This window comes from Argiope bruennichi, chromosome 8, assembly GCF_947563725.1.
Source record: "Argiope bruennichi chromosome 8, qqArgBrue1.1, whole genome shotgun sequence".
Taxonomy (NCBI): Eukaryota; Metazoa; Arthropoda; class Arachnida; order Araneae; family Araneidae; genus Argiope; species Argiope bruennichi.
The window spans coordinates 47295404-47316072 of NC_079158.1; the positions used below are offsets into that span (position 1 = coordinate 47295404).

Sequence of the window (20669 nt, forward strand, 5' to 3'; positions counted from 1 at the left end):
CAGCAGGAAACATATCGAAAATCATTGCTTCCCTTTCTTCATAAATTTTAGATGTATTAGATAATTGCTTTTTTCGTTTATGAAATATATAAAGTAAAATTACTATAACCATAAAAAAAATGACAGAAAATTTTGATTAATACCCACTTTTCAAAACCTCCTTGAATTTAAAGAACACTTTTTATTTATTTATTTTGGAACTGTGCTTGTCTATTTGCCTATAACACAACTCAAAAAAGTTTTGAGCTGAACGAACGAAATTTAGTATATAGTGTGTGTGTCAAATTTATAGAATTTTGAACGACAAATTTCAAATTTTGAATGACATCCATTCGCAGAAAATTTGTCAGTCTGTCCGTCCGATTGTAAGTGAATATGATAATTACCTAATGAAAGAGCTAAATAGATAAATTTCGATAGAGGACATTTGGTTTTTCAGTATAGATCCCCTTCGAAGATCAATTATATATAAAATCCGTCAAGGGACTGACCGTTCGTCGATTTGTTCCTTTGACGCAATAACTCAGAAATGCAACAACTTAAATAAATAAAATTAAAATATGTAATTTTGCGACTAAAATTGTAGCTCTATACCAAATCCTGGTTCCAATCGGGCAGCACAAAGCCATCTAGAATGCATAATCAGTTTTTTTTTTATTATTATTATGTTTCAAAGTACAAAACACTGATTCTAGTGGCTCTGAAGATAGAAATCTGAGCATTCGACTGTTTCACGGTCATGCCCTAGGTTTACAGTTTTTCTGCGAGAGTATTAAGGAATAAAACAGTGGCGGATTTCCGACTATGCAGATTAAAGCAAATGCCATAGACCTTTAGGCCGCAAGGTCGATTAAAACATTTTATTTTCCTATTTAGTAAATAAATAAGAAAAATATAAATTGTTAAATATTACATTTTATTTTAAATATAAATTGTAAAAAAAATTATATTAATTATAAAATATTAGGATAATATTAACATTTTATCAGGTATAATTTGTCTTATTCCTATATGTCTCTTTGCGCTCATTTAGTTATTTGATTATTTATGGACTCTGAATTTATGCTTCAATAGTTAAAACGAGGATATTGGGCAGTTTGGAATGATAATAGATAAACAAAAACTAATACAATTTTACAGACTTAATAAAAAAAGGAAATATAATGTAAAACAAATCCCTAATAAATTAAAAAATGCAATAATAAATAAATTTATTTATTGAATATGAGGTCTCTTAAATTTTTCATTTATATTAATTTTTTTCTAAAAGAAATTTGACAATTTTTTTTTTAGGGGGGGGGGGAATACAAGAACGATTACTGGAAATTAAACTCGGAGGTTTGCTTATGAAACATTTATTACTAATGTTCTGAAATACTAAGAATAATTTTAAAAAAAATGTTTTTAATCCAAGTATTTGATTGGGTGATATAGTAAATAATTATTAATACACGATATTAACTTCAAATAACGTTTACATTAAAAAAAGTCAAAATAAAAAAATAACCATGCAAACAAATTTAAAATTTATCTAATTAGAATTTATTCTATAAACCATTCCGGAAAAAATAAATTAATTACAAGTATCAAGAACAGTATTTTCATTGTAATTCTCTATAGTTCGTGCATTTCAGTTTTAGTCTTTTAATCAAACATATAAAATATTTTTATATGGTATATTTATGGTAAATTTAGTCCAACGAGTATATGTATGGTAAATTTAGTCCAACGAGTTAGATAATGGAAGACAACGGTTTATTCCACAAATATTTCAGAAAGCACGAAGCATCGGTGACAAAAACTAAATCAAGATTTATACAAAAATAGCAATTATAAAATGTATCAACACAACCACAAAGCAATTCACCATTAAATAATTGTACTCACCAGTTCGTTTTTCGAATAGAATTCTAGTGAGAAAATCAAATCACTCTCTTCAGCATCTCGGGTTTATATAGGTTTTAAGATAAATCATGACGTCACACGAAAATCTTGAGGAGAAACTTCAGATTTTGGTTCCTAATAGAAATAGGGCCATAATTCCTGAATCTTCCAGAACCTTTATTTCTTTTTATCAATCGCTGTTAATTTTTCTTTCCAACTGTAAGGCAAATAAGGATGGGAAATTGTATTAGAGATTCAGAATAATATATTATACGTTGAAATAGCTCAATGAGAATAACAAGCTAAATGTTATCATACACACAATTGATGTTTTGTGTCCTAAAGGTCTAAAACGTTTGAGCAACAAATAAAGATATACTAGTCTATGAAGTTAGAGGTGTATCTATACTTGCCAAACGGACACTTGGTGGAAAATTGAGGCTCTTTATTTATCATTGGTTTAATATATAATTTTATTATATTGTATATTAAGAAAAGTTGTAATAAATCAAATTACAAGAAAATAGTATATCAGAAATATGCAACATAGAAATTAGTGTTTTTAGCAGACTCCTTGATTAAATGTATTATATTCGAGCCTGTTGGTCAACATGTCCAACTGGAAGTACAGAATTAAAAAAAAAAGGTAATAAATAAAAACTTGTAAAGAAAAATTACAAATCGAAGCTTTACTCTCAATCAAGAGTAATAACATTCATCTTTGAACTTGAATTAAAGACCTATGAAAATTCTTGTTGTCTCATAATTAGATTTTGTTTCTATCAATTCAATTAGCTTAGTTGGATTTCAAACTGTGGCAAGAGTGAAAAAAAAACAACTGAATATTAATTTATGTTGCTTGCAAACATTTTATCATTAAGTTAAACATATCATAAGGATTAGCTACCGAAATTAATAAGATTGATTTGAATAATAATAATAAAAAAAAGTCATAAGTACGAACCTACCAAATATTCTTTTTTTGTCTGTATACATGAGAACGATGTAAAAATACTTTTGTGATTTTTCTTGTTCCAAAATTATTTTTTTATAAAATTATAGTGCTATCAATATCTGTAATGACTATCCATTTGATTAAGTTTCAAAATGCTGAAAAATCAGTTACACCATTTAAGAAATTTTTTTCACTCGAATGATACTAGACTTCCAATAGATAAAGATCGTCCAATTTTTGACTTACCATTCATTTTTACTTATATTATATCTCAGTAACAAATCCTTTGTTCGCTTAGGAAATCCAAAAACTGCATCGGCTGAGCTACCATGGCAACTTTTGTTACGAGAAAAGAAAGTTCTTTTCTGGTGAGTTTGTAGTCTGAACACGTATTCATTTCTTTGAGTAAAAATATTTTAAGGTAATTGGTAAAAGAATTTTAATTTCAGAAAATGTGTTTCGGTTCAGATATGATCCAGATTTCACATCAAATGACCTTTCTATTTTTGGCGTTTCATCTACTATGCCTTCTTAAACTTTCTTCGCTCATTGGAATGCTAAATATTTCGTTTATTTGAATTTAATTAATTCCTTCTCTATTCATTCTTGTTAAGGATATATCTATTCAAGCTAGGGCCAATATTTTTCCAAAAAAATAAATATGTGGAACTAAGCTATGATACACAAAATTGTGTAAATGAAATGCGAATTCTGAACTATATTCATATACAATAAAAAATAATTTTTTCAAAATCAGAATTTGAATGAGCTCTTTCATAAATTTTTCAGTTTTTTAAAAAAGGTATTTTTAACGAACGTGACCTTTATAAGGTCCGTATCCATTATTACTGGCCAAACACCGCGTCTTCATCTTTCAAGTCAAAATTGGTAACTCTAGATCTATTAAATCACTTGAGGACATTATAATAGCCGTAGCATCATTCCTATACACAATATAAATCTCATCAGCAGTATCTTTTGTATATATATATATATATATATATATATATATAAATTACGTGTCACGTTGTTTGTCCGCGATGGACTCCTAAACTACTTAACCGATTTTAATCAAATTTGCACACTGTGTGCAGTTTGATCTAACTTAAAAGATAGGATAGCCCTTTTTTGAATTTTTAATTAGAATTTTTTTAGAATAGAAAATTTAGAATAGAAAGATTTTTAATTAGAAAAATCTTTTCGTTTTCCCCATCGCCAAATGAGTACGGCTTCAGTTTTTTTTTGCCTAACAGTCATGAGGCTAAGCTTAAGATTTTTCGGCTGATTATTTGAAACGATTCTATTTATTTTCTTAATGTTTGATGCGTTTAAAATTAAACATTGTTAATTAATCGATCTTTCAGATTCATTCTTAAGTACTTTTGAATTAAAATAACACAGAATAAAGGAAATTAAAAATTTCTAATCTGCATAGCGTTACCCCAACTGGCGTAGAAAAACTCACGCATTTGCGTTACTGTAACTGGCGTTGAAAATTCACGCATGCGCATTATTTTCTGATTGTTGACATGACAACCATTATCAACGGATGATTTAAATTATTTTTAGGTTAGTTGCATGTTTTTGTAATTAAATTGTATTTATGTAAGTTATTAATTTTTTGTATACGTTTATAGTTTTAAGTACATCGTTTTTTTAGTTTTTTTTAACCTGTTTTCAACCGATTATTTTAAACGATTCGTTTTATTTTCTTAGTGTTTGATGCATTTAAAATTAAACATTGTTAATTAATCGTTCTGGTCATAATGAATCTGAGAATATTTTGTTGACAAATTCTTGAAATATTACATAAATTAGGAAAGATATTCTTTAGTGCCCATAAAGTGTAAACGCTCAGTGACTGTTTTCAGTAATCATATTACAAAAAAATACTTTGTTTCAGTAAAAAATATTATTATATTAATTGCAGATTAATCCTTTCCACTTTAATTTATAGTATAAATTCTACAGGAACTAACAGAAAATGAGAGAGATACATATTACGTTATGACTGAAGGCGTTTATAATATTATCAGAGAATTATATGACTATCAAAATTTGAAGTTTTAAAATATTTTGATGAAGAAGCTATTAAAGTAGGAATTGCATAAAAATATTTATTTATTAAAATTTTTACGAACATTAAGATTGGCGAACCGGCTGGTCGCCAAAGGCGACTAGTATATATATATATATATATATATATATATATATATATATATATATATATATATATATATATATATATATATAAGACTATAGTGTCACCAATGAAACGTACTAAAGGAGTTTATATTCCAACTGTAGAAAGCTGATGCCAATGACAGCTAATGTACAAGTCTGCATGTCTAATCAGTTAAATTTATTCTTAGTGCGATGCGAAAGAAATTTACGGAATACTCTAAAAGTTATAATTTAATTTTTAAACGAACTATTTAAATGCTGCTTTGTTTTGGCTATGAAAATCACAGCATTGATACTCCAGGAAATTCGTTGTATATCAAATATTCAAATTATAAAATTTGGCGGGATATAAGTAGTAGTGTTTTGAGACATTTTGCGGCCCTATTTAGTGCACATTATGATATCTCTCCTTTAATAAATTGATATATTTAGCTGCAATTTTCATTGCATTTTTTATTTAGTTAATACACTGACGATGCATTATAGGTTGATTTATTTATTTTAGAAACTTTATGAGTATATATATGTTTTAATTATTTTGTTTATTATTACATATGCGCAGTGCAGTATCCACGTTTACACACAATTATATTTCAGCAGGACTTTGACGCTTAAAAATATTCTGATAAATCAGTAAAGTTATGAAACAGATATAGTAGAGTACTTGGATAATTACATTTCACATAGTATTCATTTTATCCCAATTTTTTTTATTTGATGAAAATGTTAGTTTTTTTCTAATCATTTTATAATTCATAAAATTTGAATATCATTCATTTATTTGATAGCTAGGTTATTATTGTTCTTTAATTGATCGACTTGCTGCTGCTCCCTTTCAGTCAGCGGCCCTAAGCAATATTTCCTGGTCGGAAATTTGCCACTAGTTGCATGATTCAAAGATGATGAAAACTTGCTTTGAACAAAGAACACTGTAATCCCCACTAAACAGTGATACACGCAAAACTTACAAATTAAATTGAAGAAATTTTCAACAATTTATGAATACTGTAGAAAGAATGGAAAAGTAGGATTTTACTCAGGGTTCATGCGTTCTCTTCGAATCTTTGTGAAGATTCAGATTTCAGTTATTATTATTTTAGTAATGTAAGGCGTAGTAAAAGTTCTTTTTAGATGTAGTCGAAATATATATATGAAAGATTGTAAAGATAAAGATTTATGCTATAGTTCAGGTGTGCAATGAATTGTCCTTTTAATGGTTTCTTGTTATGAGCGATTCAAAGTACATTGTTACTTCGCTATCACATAATAAAAGTCAAAATGCAGCATGCAAATCTAATTTTTGAATCTTTTTCCATTTTCAAGGGGAAAAGGAAATTCCAAAGCATAGTTTTAAAATAAATTAATTTAAATGGTAAATAGCATGTATAGTAAAAATTACTCCTAATTAATGTAATGCAGGATACATTTTTGAAGCTTGTTTCACTTTAATATAATACTAGAATTAATGCTCATTGTGACTGAACAAAAACTACCTATAATTTTGACACAAGGTCACTACAGCATTAATATTCCTCATTAGAGTCCATGATATTTCATTTACAAATCTTCTTTCACTCAGCTGCTCAGGTGACATCATTTGCTCCGATTTTCAGATATTTCAGCGCATAAGTATTTCATTCTTGTATTTGGCAACGCTAAATAATTTGGTTTGTCTGTTAGGTTTACTTTTTTTCTTTTTCGGTAGAATTAGTTTCGGTGGTGGGAAAGTTTTGATTTATTTTGAGAGATAAACAAGGATTTTTATCGGATTTTCTTAACCATTTTGTTAAGTATGCAATCTCATGTCAATTAAGATTTTTTTTCAATATTTGAGAATTAAAAAGAGAGATTTCTACAGCCTTATCCGCATATAATTTTTAATAGTAATTCAGATATTTCTTTTTTTTTTTTTCTTAGTTTGGAATGCTTTAGATATTAGCAGCAATATTAAAATCACGTTTTATCATTGATATAGTTTTGGAAATTTATGTGATGTTCTGCATCAGTCTGATAAGAGAAATTGAAAGAATTATTCAACGACAAAACTATTAAGAAGTTCATGTTTAATCTTTATTTTAATAAAAAGTACTTTTTTTTTTAATATGTAGACAAACTAATTTCACAGTAATCAAATCTTTATTGTATCGTGTTCTTCAATTTTACCTACTTTATTTTTTTTAGTTAAGTAAATAAAAATACATCTTTAATTTGTTAATTATAAAGTCAGTTTATATATGTTAATGGTGCATTTTCTAGAAATTATAACGATACATTGTTTTAGCTTATAGCGTGCTTCTTTGGCTTGATTTTTATGTAATCCAAATGAAATAAATAACTACACATTAATTAAATATCATGAAAATTTATAATGATTATGTTTTATATTTCAATAGAAATTTTTTTTATGAGTATGTATTGTTGTTTATATTGCTTTTGAGAAAGGAACCTTTGTTACATTCTGAATAATGCAATTTCTAGGTTTGCATTTTTATATTATTATGAAAAAAGTTATTATGCTTATAATTTATCAGTATTCTTTGTAATTGAAATATTAAACATAGACAATGCATCACAAAATTGCATGCTACATTTAAATGTGATTTAACATGCATACAAGATGCAGAAAAGTAATTTGTGTTTGTAGTATCACCTATCCATTGTTGATGATAATGAAATCTTATATCTATAATTTAGGCCTGTTTGACAATGGAACCTCTAAATCCTGCTTTGTTTTACTATTGCTGATGATGAATTACTATGGCTAATGATCAATATTCCAGTAGCGAAAAGCAGTTTAAGTTTTTATTAGTGGGAGGAGAAGCAGTTGGAAAGGTTAGATGTTCTTTATCTTTCTATATTACTTATAATCATGAATTTTGAAGTTTTTTTATTAAATTTATAATTTTAATACTTTGTCTGATGATTGTATTCATTCTATAAATATATATTTTTGGTAATGCTTTATTATTTGTAGTGTTTCAAATCAGATGCACTATTTTGAATAATGTATCGTTTTTACTTTCTTTACAAGTTTTGATTCATAAAAATTGCACTATTGCTTCAAGGCTCTAAATATTTTTTAAACATTAAATCAACTAATAATTATATAGCTCAGTTTCTGTAGCATTGCAAAATAGCCTTAATTTCATACATGAATATTTAGCATTTAATTTCAAGAACTTAAAATTGTTAAATTAAAATTTTTATTACTAATTCTAAAAGGACAGGCAAATCATATGAAAATAGTATTGAGTGTTCTTTTATTATCCAGTTAGAGCTTTCATACTTGGTCTATACATTTTTCAGTTTTCTTAAAATTTTAGTCAATTTTTATATCTTGTATTCATCAATCATATATTAATTCTTTATATTTTTCCTTAATAATAGTTATTATAATTATAAATTTCTATTTATGAAATAATTTTGTTTTCTTTTCTTTTATGAATGGTATATATTTTTTTCTTTAATTTTAATGAAATATAAAAATATTATTCTCCTGCCAAAACCTTTAAAAAATTCTATAATTTTATGCTATATGCTATTTAATTTGTATGCTGTAATTTTAAAAACAACATAATAAAATCTTAGGAAAGCATGTATTAGTTCATAATTTTTTAATGATCCTGTTTAAATATTTAATTTCTGAATTATACTTTTAGCATATACTATGTATATTGCTTGAATCTTAATTTAAAATTTATGGATCATGATAGTGTAGTAACCTTACTTATACCATATATTTTAAAAAATTTTATAATAAAAATAAGATTTTTATAAAGTTATCATAAAACTATTTTTTAAAATGATATTTGTTATAAAATTATTATTTTTATAAAAAAAAGTTTAGTAATAAAAATATCAAACTTTGATTTGATTGTTGATTGTTCAAAAATTTAGTTTTTTAAAAAAAATCTGCATTTATTCAAATATAATTTTAAGTGTTATTACTATTATATGTATCTTTAATTAATATAAGAACATTTTGTATTGTTAGAAGTGATATGATTATAAAATAATAGTAATAATTTTCTGTATTTTTAAAAAAATCTTTGACTTATAAATAATATTTTTTATTTTATAAATTAGACTTTCAAAAATTTCTGATGCATGCAATATAATTCTTATAAAAATTCAGTAATCTGTTATATTACAAGATAATATTTAATTTACTTTAATACTTTTATTTACTTATTTACTTTCCTTTTTGTTTAAAAATGTATTAAACTATTCTCTCAAAAGAGAATACAATAACATTAGTAATTAAAAAAAATAATGTTAAGAATTGGAAAGAAGTGGTTTAATAAAATTTAGATGTAAAATGAAAAATAGACAAATAAAATTTAATTTTTCATTAAAAATGTTTGAAAGCCAATTGACATGCTTATGATTTACTTTACAAGTCTGGAAAGTTTCCGTTTTAAATATGTTCTGCAGTTGATCACTAGATTCATGATATTCCATCAACAGAAAAAAAAAAAAAAAAAAAAAAAAAAGGTCACACTATTGAAGATGTAATTCACCAATAATTTTAAATATCAGCGACATAGTGTTTTGAGCATTTTATAAGCAGCATAGAGCTTTGAGACATTAAGATTGTTTGAACCAGGTAAATTGAATCATGAAGAAATATAGCTTCAATTCATTTTGTTGGAAAGCAATTTTTAGTGAAGGAAAGACCTCTCCTCCTAAAATGTTAAATTGTGACATCATATAACTTGTCCAATGTATTATAGTTGTTTTAATTTCTAAAGAAATAGAAAATAAATAATAATAGAATAAAATAATAATAGAAATAATAATAGAATAAATAATAATAATAGAATAATAAAATAATAATAGAATAATAAAATAATAATAGAATAATAAAATAATAATATAATAATAATAAAATAATATAATAACAATAATAATAGAATAAATAATAATAGAAATAGGAAATCCATGGGTGGAAGGAAAACAAATTGTATAAAAACTGGGGACTTTTCTGTTTCTTTGTTGAAATCCATATAGCATGATGATTTCAATTTCCCTCTAACCCATAAGCTAAAAGTTAAAAACCATGTAATTTGAGAAAAAATTGACTAAATTTTAGTTTGTTTAGAAATTGGGAAAATCATTCAGATGAATGGTTCAACTATTGCTTTATTTAGTTTTCATGAATAAACTACTTAGGTATTCAATGTGTACAAGGAGTTTTTGAGTCTTAATTAACATAGGAAAAAAGGTGTTAGATTTGCTTTTCCATACATTTTTTGGCAAAGTTATTTCAAAGAAATTTCCATTTATTTATGTAAAGGGTATTTTTTAATCAATATTTGTATAATTATTTTTAACTTAATTATAATAATTGTATTATTTTTATTATTAACTTTTTTTTCTAATAATGTGTTTAAATATTCTATTTTAATTTTCTAAATATGCAAGCTTTGTGATTTTCAAGAAACTATCGTAATTGTATTCAAAGATATCTTCTGAAAATCTCTCTAGATACTTCAGATAAAATTGTTTGATTCAATATAAAATTTATTCCCACATTCATTTTACATTTAATTTTTATTTCTTTTTCTGTTCTAACATTTTATATTGTATTAATTTTACTATACTTTGTAAAGATTTATAGAATATAACATGATTTTCATTTTGTCTGAAGTGTTTCTGTTAGTTTATCTGAATTTCTGCTTAAAAAATGAAAAGTTTTTATAACTTTAAGGTGAATATTTTGCTTAAAAATTCTAAGATTATAATGCTGCTATTGTAATATTTTTATATTAATTTTTTTTTCAGACATGTATTGCATTAAGGTTCATTCAAGAAAAATTTGATAAACAATACAAACCTACCATTGGAGTTGATTTCTTTTTGAAGCGAATTGTATTACCAGGTATTAATTTGCTGCTTTATTATTGCATGTATAAAACATTTAATTAATAAGTTCATATAAACTTTCTTTGCTTATTGCTATTACTTTACATAATTATTTCACAATAAAAACCTCATTTTTTTTTAAAAAAATAGTTACTAAAGAAAACATGTCTGGTATCATTTTTTCTTGTACTTTTTCAAATATCAGAACTCAAATAATGTGTATGAAAGTATTTTAATATAATTCTGTTAAACGATTTTTTTTAAGTGCTTTAAATAGAATATGGTGTCTGAAAAATAATATCTAGCAGAGTTTTCTTTTTTTAAATTAGAATTTAAAATACTAATCTTCTAATATGTTAAATGTTCAGATTGTTTTTTCTTTCATTTCACTATGTTAAAATTTTTGTGTTGTTAGATGCGAGTTTCAGTAACTTTTAATTTGCTGTTGATTCTAATTGTTAACTTTTTTTTTTTTTGTATTTGTGAATATAATGTTAATCAGGGGAAATATTTATAATGCAAATTATCTTATTCTTTTTTTTCCATAAATATTTTGTATTTACTTTTTTTTAGCTTATTATAGAAGCAAATTATTAATAATAAAAGTTTCACAGCATTTGAATTTTTCAAAAATTTAGAATTAAAGATGTTATGTTTTTACCTAGCATTTTGTCCATTTGTTGTTTTATGTTATTTTTTCCTTAGTGTTATTGAAATTTGTAAATATTCTAGTATAAATAATGCTTGTGAGTGTGAAATGTTTTGTATCGATAACATTAATTTATCAAGATTCTGTAGTTAATACATTGTATGCAAGTAAAAATCAAATATATACAATTGTCTTTAGGTTTGTTACTATATTGTTTTTCTTTATTTTTCTTTTTAGATTTATAGATAAAAATGAAGTTGTCTTAAAAAAATATATTAGTTTTTACAATTAATTAAAAATTGAAAATATGTTCAATTTGTCCAGTTTCTTTTTTAGTTACATCATAAAAGGATTTTATTCCTTTTTAATAATTAAAAAACTGCATAAGTATTTGTAAATTTTTTCATTTTTTTCCTTCATTCATTGGTTGATACTTCAAATCTTAAAAATTATTGATCAATACTGAAATTTCATGATTTTTGATTTATATTCATAATATTGATTCAGAAATTAAATATATTAGATGATTATCAGAACATTTTGAATTATATGAAATTTATATGAATAAACGTTTTTAAAATTTTTCATTTTTTGATGAATTTGAAGGGGTTTTTTTTTTTCCCTTTTTAGCATAACAACATTTTAAAATCAGTTAAATGTAAAATATTTTCATATATCTTTTAAAATGTTCATTTTTAGGAAGTTTAAATGTAACTATCCAGTTATGGGACATAGGAAGTCAATCTTTAAAGGGAGAGATGCTGGACAAATATTTTTATGGTGCTGATGTAAGATATCTTTTAGCTTGTTTATCATTTTTGACAAACATAAGATTTGTTTGTAACATAAAAAGCTGTTTAAATAATATTAAATTTCTTTTTTAAAAATATTTTTTTTCTTTTTCATTATTGTTTGAATGTTGTATGCTCTACAGCTTCACTATCAGCTGGTAGAGAATTTCTTTAAATTGAGATTTTTAATTATGCTGGTGATTAATCTTTTAATATTTGAGTCTTTTAAAGTGAAATTATAAATCAATTTATATGCTTGGCCATTTGTTCCAGAGGAAATTTGTTAGCCTAAAATGCTGAATCCGGTATTTCTTATGTATTTTTAATTATGGGTTAATTACTGAACCAGAAATGCTGTTTCAGCAAATTCTTTTTTAAAACTATATAAGTTCAAAATGCTTTCTCATAGCATTGTGTTTGTTGCTGAAAAGCATAAAATAAAAATTTCTATTTGTTTTATATCATTATAGACTGAGATTAACAAAAATTGAACTGCATCAGAATCAGCAGTCTAATAATTTGTTAGTTGATTTATTTAATAATTTAAGATATAAGAAATTGAAATAAATTATCTAAGAAATTGCTTTTATATTAAAACAACTATCCTGAGTGTTTATTATAATTTTAAAAAAACATATCCGTTATCTATATAAATCAGCCTTTTAAATACTGAATAATGTTCAAGAATGCAAAAAGTTTTAAAAAGTGACATTTGTTTTCTAAAAAAAAAATGGCTGGGGAATTGTGCAAGAATGCTTGATGTGGATTTGACTTTTTAAAAATACTTTATTTTTTAATGTTTTTAATATGAAATAGCAATATAATTTCTTAATATATATATATATATATATATATATATATATATATATATATATATAATAATAATTTTTTAAAGGACAGGAATTTTTGTGATTTTCTATATGCAATACAATAAAATAAAACAAAATTATTTAATGATTATAAAATTTTAAATATGAAATAAATGGATATTTTTAATGAAATTTTTTATAGTACTTTATTTAATTACTTTTAATAATAAAAAACATAGAATAATTTCATATAAGAATGTTACACATATAAGTGAAGATTATGTTTTCATTATGACAATATTTATCTACAGACTTCATATGAGAAGCAACATATAGTTTAAATACTGTCATTTTTATTATATTATTATTACTGCTTTTTATTATATAATAGATTAAATGCATATAATATTTTAATGTTTTCATTAAGTTTGATATCAAAACAACGAATGAAAAAAAATGAAATACTTAAATTGTATTTCCATTGGTATAGATAAGAGATTAAATTGAGAAATAAATCTTTTGTTTAAATTTTATGAGGTTTTTTTTATTTATTTATTTATTTATTTGGCAATTTTATATAGGTCTATATTATTTTAGGGTCATTTTTTCTTTTAAATATTTGTCTTCTTGAATTATTTTTCCTTTGTAACTTTATAGAAATAATTTTTAAAAGAATACTTGTTTAATATGAAGTAATAGCAATATCACGATCCTGTATACAGTTCCTGTTATAATTGTGAATAATTTCAATTTTAATGAGTAAATTACTTTTTTATTTACGTACTAATAAGGAAAAATTTAGTAATTAGTTACTGAAATAATTTTTATTTTTAGGCTATTCTATTTGTGTATGATATTACTAATAATGACAGCCTTGTACATCTTGAAGAATGGTTGAAAGCTGTGCATGAAGTATTCAAGGAAGACTGCATGATGCCCCATCTTGCTTTGATAAGTAATAAAGGTATATATATATAAATATTTAATCACTTATATTATAAAGGTGTTTATATAAATTTACATGTACATTTAATTTCTGTAGTATTATTTAATATTTTGTTTCTATTATTATTACAATATAATTGTTACTGAGATGAGTTTAAACTGAATAATTGACATCACAAAACTTGTGTTTGTTAACTTGCTTTTAACCCTCTGGATGGTTTCATTCTACATGTAAAGCTGCTTGAAAAGTGAGCAATGTGAGACTGGTAATCCATAGTAAATTCACATAAGATTTTCCCCAATAGAGATATACAAAAAATGTATGTGGGATTTTTCTACCCATCTTCTATGTAATACATGATCAGCAGTTGATGTTATACTACTTCAATGCAAGTAGTAAAATGAAGTTATGTTTTAAAAGTAATAAAATCTTATTGAAGTGATGGAAGATCATTTATTTGTTAGAAGTAAATAATAGATTCTGATTTCCTGACATAACCATGAATGCTACACTTCTTAATATTCAGAAATAACATAATGTCTGTGTACTGCCAATGCAGTTATCTAGTTTATTGTTCATTAGATTTCCTTAAAAATATTCGATAAAATTCTCTTTACAATTCCAATAAGATTCACCTAAAGCTATTTCATTTATCCATAGAGATTTTATCGTTTATAGAAGAATATTCAAAAGCATATAAACAAAAATGTTGTTCAAAGACCTATTGAATGAATACTGAATTTTTGAAATTCCTATTTATTTTTAGAAATGTTTTCATTTATATCTAAGAAATATATTACAACTTTTCATTTATTGAAGAAAATCTATTAAAATAGTAAAGTCACACATGTTAACAGCTTCTTAATATTCCTAACTCAAATATTTAATTTATTCCATTTTACTCTTTGTATTCATCAACAATGAGGTATGTTAAGACTAAATACAATATTCAAAATTTCATTAAAGAAATTAAAAAAATCATCTAATTTAAAATAGTGCATATACACCATACCTTTACACATGTGCCCAAAAGTCAAGTTTTTTTTTTTTTAATTGATTCAATAATAAACAAAATTGTTTTTATAAATTGAATGTATGAATCTGAAAAAAAGAACAATAATATAATATTATTGTTCTTATAATATATTGTTATAATATAAACATTTTGATACACAAAATTCAATTATATCTGTTTATTTTATGTGAAGAAAAACTGTAGATAGAAATGAATGTGAGACATATAGATTAGTGTTATAAAAAAAGCATCTTTTTAAAGAAATATGTTTAATTACAAATAAGTGTAAAAATTTATTTTAAATAAATATTAGATTAGATCATTTTCATATGGTGTAGATTATCCCTTTAACTAATGTTAGGCATGTATACTTTTAGACAATATTATCTTCTTCACCTTACAATTGCTGTCCTTTTTCAAATATATGATGGAGGATGCCAGAGTAATAATTTCCTCTTCCTTCTATGTCTTTGAATGCAGTTTTATGATTTAGCAATAATTGTAACTAAGAAAATTTTGTAATAACTTATTAATTTCATTTTTAGGTGATTTAGAACACAGCAGAATTGTTAAAGTTGATAAACACTTAAAATTTGCATTGGATAATGCCATGTCTTCCCATTCTGTGTCTGCTAAAACAGGCGAATCTGTAAGTATATTTCATAAATGCCTGGAATTGATTTTGATTATTATTGTCAGTGCCAGTTTATATTCAAAAAAGTAATTAGATGCATAATTATTCATATAAAGGTTCTAAAACTGTAGAAGAAGGAAAACATTTTTCTTGATGATTTGATTCCTGAAAATTTACAAATTTTAATAATTCTGTGGTTTATGTAACATTAAAAATGTATCAAGAATATCAAACTGATATACCTTTAAGAATAATGCATCAGATTTACCATTCAGACGTACAGGAATAAATAACTGGCACTGAAGTTTTCTAGACTATTTAATGGCATATGAGTAATTTGTAGAGATGCATGAAAAAAATTTGTCAAATCAATAAAGTTGTTAAATTGTCAGACATGTCTTGTTGGATAGATATTGAATTAATCACAATATTAATAATACGATTAATATTCTAAAATTTGCAATTTGTAAAGGTGCATATTTTCGAGATATAACATTCCTTTCCTTGAAATTTAAAATGCAGCGTACTATAGTACTCAAATTCTGATGGATAGGAATGCATTTTTCTTTGTAAATATAGTTTCTAGGATTCGGAATATATCCATAGACTAATAAATAATCAGAGTATTAAATTTAATTGTACTACTTGCTTCAATGAAATTGTTGCTGTGCTCATATTTTTTCATTTGGCAAATAAAACTATTTCTCTATAATTACTGATTTCTAGAAGAAAATCAATTTTAATTTAAACAGTATGTTAGAAGGAAAGTCTTTAAGAAAATCATTCAGGAAAAAAGAGACAAATCCCCTGACTTTTTTACTTCTTTATAAAAAAAAAATATAATTATCCAGTGTAAAACATGCCTTTTCTAAGAAATTAATACTCTTGTATTTATATTCATTTGTGTAAAAATTGTGATTTTTTTTTTTTTTTCGTAGGTCGCCTTGTGTTTTCAAAAAATTGCTGGAGAACTTCTTGGAATCCGTTTAACCCGATCAGAGCAAGAAACCGTCCAACCTGTTGTTAAAGCTGAAATCGTCCATAATTTAGCTGCTGCTGAGCCAAGCAAACCTTCTCCGTCCAGCTCTACTAAAAATAGTACTGTTTGCACTGTCCAGTAATGGCATATCTTCACAAATTTGATACTTCAATTTTTTAAATATTTTTTGCATTTTACAGCACATATTTACTAGTCATTGTATTTTCAATATGTATATTCTAGTCATTGTATTTACAGAGCTATGTATTTTTATTTATTGATTATTTTTATGCATTTAATTTAATTTATATGTAATATTTAATAAAGTCTATTAAAAGATAATTTAGTTTTAAAATTTGTGACATCTTGCATCTTGCAGGTGAGATTAACATTAATTAGTCAGTTTATCTAGAGTGTGTCTAAATGAATTTTATATTTCATGCAAAATAATCAAGGGTTCGTAATGATACATTGTGAACGATTTTCATCTACTTGCATAAATAATGCATAGAAATTGTTTATAATCATGGGTTAACAAAAAGATAAAATTCTTGAAAATAATTTATTAAAAATATAGTCCTTCTTTTAAATTAAACGAGTCTTATCTACACTGATATATATAAAATAAGATATTAAAACAAAGAATTAAATCGTTATTTTTAATTTTTTATTATAAAGCATTGTGAAAAAAATATTTCATGCAGAATCTATTCTTTTTAAGTTTATTTGATATCTTTTTCTAAATTAATTTGGTTAATGAATTGCAAATAGAAATAATAATCATAAAATGACATTAAAAGCATTACATTTTTATTTTCTCATATATAGAGAAATTATTATAATCGTCAAAAAATTTAAACTCATTTTGTCTAACCTCCATGTTTTAGAACACGTTTCATGTCTGTCTGCAACAAAGGTAACTAAAAAAATGCTTTGAGTTAGTAAGATGAAATTTTGGTTTATACACCAAATTTACAGACTTTTTTTCTTAAATCAAATTTTGAATGAAATTAATTCATAAAAAGTGCATCTATTCAAGTATAAGTTTCCATGATGGCTACAAAACAAAGACAACTAGATGGATAAAATACTAGGTATTTATAATTTGGTACACAGATTTAACATCTAAATTGTAGCACCTATCAAATTTGGACCCAAATTCCTCAAGGGTTTGAATTTCTGTTAATCTGTAATTTCACAAACATGTATGATAATTGATAAATGCATTGACTTAATTATATGAAATTGGGTGTGTGATTACAATTGTAGTTATGTGTCCAATTATGATTTCAATTGTGTTCGAATTGCATGAAAATGCTAAATTCATGACAAAGATCAGTATTTTATAACTATTATTTGCCAAAGGTATTCATGGTCTTAATCAAGGTCCAAAATTTTATGTATGGAAGGAAGGTAAATACCTTTATTAGGGAGTATGCAAGAAAGTTTTGGGGATGGGCAATTCCAGTGGGAATTGTCTTCCGAAAGATACTTATTTTAAGACAGGTGAATTCTGGAATGGCTTTCAATAGGTATTGTAAACTAATTTACCAAAAAATTATCTTTTCCCCCAAACAAACAGTAATCTGCTCTGAAGAATTTTGATTTGCAATTAAATTCAGAAATTGTCATCGTATTAATAATGGTGATAAAAAGTTGACAGTATGATTCAAGAAAACTATTAATGTAAAATAAGTGGTTTTTATATATTTTTACAATGTCTGAATATTTACTAAAATTTTGATTGTTAGTTAATTACAAAGTCAATTCTTATCAAAATCTGCAGTTGTAGTGATATTTTTACTGGACTCTTAAATTTTCATATATTCTACCAAAACTGGATGTTACTAAAAAAAACTTGTTTAACTGAATTTTTATAAGCTTATTTCTGTGAGTAACAATAATCATGATCATAAATGACTTTCTTATAATATCTTTAGTATTTTAGCAGTCAGAACACTAAATATTTTGTCGTAGAACCCCCCCCCCCAAAAAAAAAGGGAAATATATAAGGTATTTAGAAAAAAAGGTTCGATAGATAACTAAAAGTTAATTTCTATTAAATAATAATTTAGAAACACAGGCTTAAGCTATAATTGTTTCTAAGAAATTAATTGAACATTTCCTGTGTAGGAAAGCAATATTTTGATGAATAATATATATATATATTCATTTTATTTTCACAAGCAAATAATTAATTCCTCATTGAATTAAGCATAATAGCATATAATTCTTATCTCAAATCTTTTCCTAAATCTTAGCATTGAATTTATAATGCTACCATAATCAAGCAATTACTATTTTTCATATAATATTACTGATATAGGTGAAATAAAAAATCATTACAGAACTTTTATCCGTTATTTCAACTCACTAGTTACTTGTTTTCATTCTAAGAATAACAAATTTACGAAAGGAAATAAGGATTAAATATATGTGAATAATTCATAACTTGCACTAATTGCTTAAAAGAAATCGGCAAAATAATTTTATCAATGTTATTGTCAACATCAAACTTTTAGTACAATATATATGAACAATGTATACAATTTAGTACAATGTATTATTTCATTTTCCCATTTTCTTACCCTGAAGTAATGCTATTTTAAAATGGAGAATTAAACACCAACAAATTCGTTTTATACATGAATTTAATAACTTGAAAATAAATTTTCACATTCCATGCCCAACAGGAAAATCACTGTTTTAAAATGAAAAGAAAATGCCTACAAATCATTGTTCTGAATTTTTTTTATCATCATAATGAATACATTTGAATCAAAACGAATTATTTATTAGGTTTTTATAAAGTTTTATACACATTATTGGAATGTTATCTATAAAAACATAAAAAGCACAGATTGTAGATTTCTGGTTTGAAGCTGTTATCTAAAATTACTTAAAAAGCTACATAAAATATAATTTAAATTACATTAGTTAAACATCTCAACAAAAGATAAAAATTTACTGAAATCTGCTCTAGAATCTATATGAAAATCCAAATAAGTGAGTAGTTTCATTTGTTGTCTGCAAACAAATTTTTCTGATAAAAGCAGTAATATACATTAGAATTGTCACGAAATTTTTGGTTCATATAAAATACAAGGATAATTTTGTCCTTTAAAATTAACAAAATTACCATCTTTCATTGTTATATGTCATAAAAATAATAGTGTCCAATTCAAGATGTGTTTTAATAAACTTTAAAAAATAAGTAACAAAAGCAATATAAAATTCATACGGTGATTCAAATTATAATAAATCTCACTGCAATCTTTTTCAAGCTACATATTTTAATATACACAAATCAATAATGAGATGTTCCATAAAAATTTCATTTTTACCAAGATTGAATGAATTAAATTGGTTAATCTTATAGAATAAGAATCAAGTTTAATTCTTGAAGCATTCAAGAACACTTCATAAATTTCAGAAAACAATGTAACTAATGTTCAAATAATATAGAAATTTCCTTGCATTTTAAAAAGCTTTTAAATTAAAATTTTCTTTTAAACAACTTTATTCGAATATTTAATTAAACCAGGTAATTCAAAACAGTTTTGAGAGATTATTATGAACATATTAATTTTCCGAACAGTATAAAGTTTCTGATTTTATAATATTTTCAATTACATATCCTACTTTTTTTGTAAGAAATATAACTTATTACATTTGCTGGAAATGCATGGAAAAAAAAAAAACCATCACATATTGTGTCAAAAAGATTAAACCTTAAAACTAAGCAGCTAAATTTATTCTTTCCCTTGTTTTACATCTCAAATGGCATCCACATACATTAAAATTAATGCTTACTCATAGTATCAATTAAGGAATACCTATTATTATTCATATATGAGCTAATATTGGTAAATCTTGCCCAAAATATTCTTAGAGATAGTAAACAAAAGAAAAAAAAACTTGTAAAAATTATGATAAATAATAAGGATACTAAAATACA

The 20669-nt window shown here is 24.4% G+C and overlaps 1 protein-coding gene across 2 annotated transcripts; it reads left to right on the plus strand.

Moving 5' to 3' along the window:
• The first annotated feature begins 6680 nt into the window (after positions 1 to 6680).
• On the plus strand, positions 6681 to 16984 carry LOC129981417 (ras-related protein Rab-28-like). 2 transcript variants are annotated; one of them, XM_056092256.1, is made up of 7 exons: positions 6681 to 6813; positions 7718 to 7855; positions 10808 to 10904; positions 12237 to 12325; positions 13972 to 14101; positions 15644 to 15747; positions 16671 to 16984. In XM_056092256.1, exons 2-7 carry the CDS (start codon positions 7781 to 7783, stop codon positions 16851 to 16853), a joined length of 678 nt encoding a protein of 225 aa, XP_055948231.1. In that variant the 5' UTR covers positions 6681 to 6813; positions 7718 to 7780; the 3' UTR covers positions 16854 to 16984. The 2 variants fall into 2 exon arrangements, with proteins under 2 accessions (XP_055948231.1, XP_055948230.1); XM_056092255.1 differs by having other exon boundaries at positions 6700 to 6808; positions 7717 to 7855.
• Positions 16985 to 20669: the final 3685 nt, after the last annotated feature.

Excerpts from the sequence above, each read along its gene's own strand:
- LOC129981417 (XM_056092256.1), top strand. The coding sequence starts at position 7,781 with ATGGCTAATGATCAATATTCCAGTAGCGAAAAGCAGTTTAAGTTTTTA. Across the intron at positions 12,326-13,971 it reads AATATTTTTATGGTGCTGAT|GCTATTCTATTTGTGTATGA; the intron begins GTAAGATATCTT and ends TTTTATTTTTAG. Across the intron at positions 14,102-15,643 it reads TGCTTTGATAAGTAATAAAG|GTGATTTAGAACACAGCAGA; the intron begins GTATATATATAT and ends TTTCATTTTTAG.